General features: G+C 30.0%; 1 protein-coding gene across 1 annotated transcript in view; it reads left to right on the forward strand.

Annotated features, from left to right (window-relative positions):
* The first annotated feature begins 3,780 nt into the window (after positions 1 to 3,780).
* The window catches only part of LOC109862817, a 2,195-nt gene continuing 1,448 nt past the window's right edge, over positions 3,781 to 4,527 (forward strand). The window contains exons 1-2 of the mRNA XM_020442959.1: positions 3,781 to 3,895; positions 4,045 to 4,525. Coding sequence (XP_020298548.1) covers positions 3,781 to 3,895; positions 4,045 to 4,525 — 596 coding nt within the window. The remainder of the gene's footprint in view (positions 3,896 to 4,044; positions 4,526 to 4,527) is intronic.

The following is a 4,527-nucleotide window of genomic DNA, read 5'->3' on the forward strand; positions in this document are numbered from 1 at the left end:
TCTTAATAAATTCTGATTACTTTTTGAATCATTTGTGAGTCATTTGTGATCCTTTGTAATATCCAATAGAAAGAAAGAATTTATCATTATGAAAGATTTTTTCGTATCAAAATTTGAAAAAGTTTCTTGTAATAGATGTTCATCATCTAGATAAATAAAACGAATTTAAAATAACATCAGAATTATGTGTATGTAGAAGTAGCTTGTATATTATAAATATGTCTGTGTTTAAATGGTTTTTGATTTTGAAAAGAAAAGTATGTACTAAATATAAAAAATTTTATTCAGAATGTAAATTTAAGTAAGAGAAAAATATGGCTCATTTGATATGTAGATATAATATATATATATACACAGCAAACACAAAGTAACATTAATGTTACAATTTCCCACTCAACAATGTAACTGCTACGTACAAGGCATGTTACATTGCAGGTACATCATTGAGTGGAAAATTATAACATTAAAGTTACGTTACTGTTACTTTGTGGTTGCTGGGTATATATATAGTTTTGTACATCAAATGAACCGTTTTTTTCTGTTAAACACAGACATAATATAAAAGCTATAGCTACAAACATACATAATTGTGATATTATTTTAAACTTGTTTTATTTTTCTAGATGATGAACATCTATTACAACCAATTCTTTCAAATATTGATAGAAAAAAACCTTTCATAATGATACACTCTATCTCTGTTAGATCTCATCTTACAAATAGGTCCCAAAGTAATCAAAATTTTTTTAAAAGTACTACAATGCTTACGTGTGCTGGTAAGTATACTTTTTATTTAAACTGTCTTAAAAATTCTGATTTTACATATAAGACTTTTGGTTATGGTTATCGACAATAATACAACAATACGGTCTGAAAAAATCAAAAACAATGAAACTTGTGTTAGCAATGACACAGATAGCCACAAAGTAATGCAAATTCACTGAATTATGTATTTATGTTTTTTGTGTTTGGTTATATATAAACAAAAAACATAATTACATTAAAAAATTATAATATAAAATCAGAATTTTTTAAATAGTCTTAATAATACTGTATTTACCAGCAGACGCAGGCACAGTAAGACTTTTCAGTGAATTTGCATTACTTTTGTGGTTATCTTTGTTATTTATAACATAAGGAGTTTTATTGCTTTCGCTTTCGACAAATTGTATATTCGCTATATTATTATAAGTATAAAACCAAAAACAAAAGACATATAAATACATAAAACATAGAAAATCAGAACATCTAAAATATTCTAAATATGTAATTACCAGCAGACATAGGCACAGTAAGACTTCTCAATGAATTCTCGTTACTCTTGTGGTAATCTTCATCATTTATAACACAGCATCACAAACAATTTAAACCATGTTTGTAAATTAGTTAAAGTTTGACTTAAACCATAAGTTACTTTTAACAGGATAATAGAGATTATTACTGTATATTTACAAGTAAATATAAAATATACAATAATAAAAATTTTATTATTAATAATAATGGTTTTATTATCAAGAAACAGTATTTCTATTATGTATACATAGTTCCTTTCTTTTTCTGACAAGATATATTGACGTGTCATGAAAATCGCTATTACATGCTTATAATGTCGTCAAAGTATACAGTGTCGTCAAAAGAGTCATTTTTTCGTTTACGAGTACTTTGACGACGTCGCCAAAGTTTTCAGTGTCGTTAAACTAACCATTACTTTGTTTGAAATTATTCTGACGACGTCGTCAAACTATACATTATACCGCTAGAATTTTGACGACGGTCGTCAAAATAGCCAAAAGTAGTCGAATTAGCCAATGCATACTAATTGTCGTCAAATTAGCCAATTGACATATATATATATTGAAATCTTTGATATGTTCGTCTGCGGATGAAAGTCGACGAGATGTTTTATTTGACTCGGGCTAAGCGCCATTAATNAAACATGAAGATTGCGATGAAAAGAAAAATCATATTTTATACATTTTTATTTTTATTNTTCACGGTTTTTAGACAGATCTAAACAACAGTATTATAGCTTCGGTCATCATGTAGAAAAAAATTTAACTTTCTCAATACGCGTATGCGTAAATGTGTGATTTCTTTTATCTGATTTTCTAAAAAGAACGTCAGTAAGTAGAGGGACATGTTTGATACTTTGGATTCTGTCCCGAGGCAAAATCATTACATCACTTCTTAGAAAGATTCGCAGTTTCCCCCACCTATTTCTCTTCGGACGGAAGTTATTTGAGACTTTTGACCCACTTAAAATCAACCGAAAGTAAAATCTTTTAGATAATTTCTTAAGAATCCTTGAAGTATTTTTTTTTGGTCGGAAGACCGAACGATGTTTGCATAAGGATATTGTCGCTAGTGGCTAAAATCCAGCATCCACAGAACATAAACTGTTTAAAGTTGGTTTCCTTGCGCGGAGTAATGCGTGTTACTAAGTTTGTTCTGTGAAAAATATACGTCTCGTGACGTGCTGTGTATCGAGGTCGGTGATTGGATCTTTGAGATGGATTTGAAGCTATTTTCCAATCGTATTGCTCGGGTTTTAGCATTATATTCNAGTAAATGAGAATTTGAATATTACAATGATGTGAACACCGGACNCGTGCTAGTCTTGTACGTTTCGCATAGCAGTCACGTGCAAACATAACTTGTAGAAAAAAAACGTTTGTATTAAATTTGGTTCTCTACTCGTGTGCTAGCACAATTCCAAGCAATAAAAAACCAACTTTAATTACATTTCGTGGACATTTTGCTTAAAAAAAAATCAAGTGTTTTTAAGTGTGTACTTTATTCATCGCTATCTCAATGTTCAGGATGCATTGACTTCATCCGAATTTTTCACGCTGTCGACTTCATCCGAATTTTTCTACGAACACATTTTTGAGTTTCTTAATATTGNTCACAGGTTATACCCAGTGGATAAATCGCGCACAGACACTGATACTNGCAACGCTCGTGAACGTTACCTTTTTGTTTAACTTTTGATGAAAAACAAGGATGAAATGATTCCATGAGCGTTGCGAACGACAAGTGGAACTTGCTCATAGAATTACATTTTTCGTGCCGTGATTAGTTTCTACGNNANGGCCAATNACAACTCATTTTCTCCCACTGCCACTTCAACACAGTTTTATATGCAAGTTAGAACATGCAAGTTGCTACAAGTTTCAANGGTCAACGACTGGTGGGCTACAAATAGTATAAATGGTATAAAGATGGTAGAAATTACTGTTTTCAATAAGATCTAGAGTGACTATGTCTTACAATCATTATTGAGTTTTCAGATAATCTGATATAGTAAAATGTCTAAAACTACAAAAAGTGGCATATAGAATTACTTTATTAAAACCGAATTTGGTGGAACATGTAAACAATGTTCACTACATGTGAAATCTTCCGGTAATACGACAAATCTTCATAATCATATGAAACGAAAACATGAACATTTATATGATGTAAGTAATAAGGTTAANCGACTAAAGGAAAATGAAAGATTGTGTGATGATACTGATGATGGTGATCAACAAATGCATGTATGTTGGTGTTGGCTTTACTCAATTTTATCTGTGTGATTTCTTATTGTGTGGTTACATATAACATCTTATTTAATATCAATATATCTTTTTCATTACTTTTGTGATTATTATTACATTATTTTAGTTTTATTAATTTTTTATTGTTGATTTAAAATAGAAATTGTTTCACAGAGAGACGATAGAACGTTTTTTTAAATCTTTCAAAGAAACTAATAATGAGGTTAATTTTAATGCTGAAATGGAAGAAATAAGCCATATAAATGACAATTCCAAATCTCCAGCATCTAGTTTAATGGATATTGATAAATGTGATAGTGTATCTACTTCATCTGATATTTCAACAGCTAGGACATGTAAATCTTTAACCCAACTTCTTATTGATGAATGCATATCAAAGGTCAAGGCATATAAATGTATGAATGCATTACTATGTTAANAAGTGTATAATTATATTATTCTATTATTATTGATCACTTTTTATAGTACTTCTTGTTATTCTTAGGTGGAGGTTCCAAAGAAGCAAAAATTTTGACTGCAATTATCTATATGATTGCAAAGGATGATTTATCATTAAATACAACTATTAAATCAGGTTTCCTGCATTTCATGAAAACTGTGGCACCTCTATATAAAGTTCCCAGTCGCATGACGATCANTGAAATGATCGATGCTAAATATAACATATTATCATTAAAAATTAAAGAAAACATGAAACAAATTGATGCCCTGTCTTTAACCACCGATATTTGGACGGATACTTTAAATACCAGAAGTTATCTCGGTTTGACAGGACATTTTATTGAAGAAGGAAAACTACTGTCTATTACATTTGGAGTTACAGAACTCGATGAACGACATAATGCTACATATTTAGCTACAGTTTTTCAAAACATGTGTAGCAATTGGAACATAACTTCTGAGAAAATTAGTGCCGTGATTACTGACAACGCATCTAATATTGTAAAAACAGTAGAAGATTTAGGGT

The sequence above is a fragment of the Pseudomyrmex gracilis genome, unplaced genomic scaffold, assembly GCF_002006095.1.
Source record: "Pseudomyrmex gracilis isolate BER0280 unplaced genomic scaffold, ASM200609v1 scaffold_2424, whole genome shotgun sequence".
NCBI classification, from domain to species: domain Eukaryota; kingdom Metazoa; phylum Arthropoda; class Insecta; order Hymenoptera; family Formicidae; genus Pseudomyrmex; species Pseudomyrmex gracilis.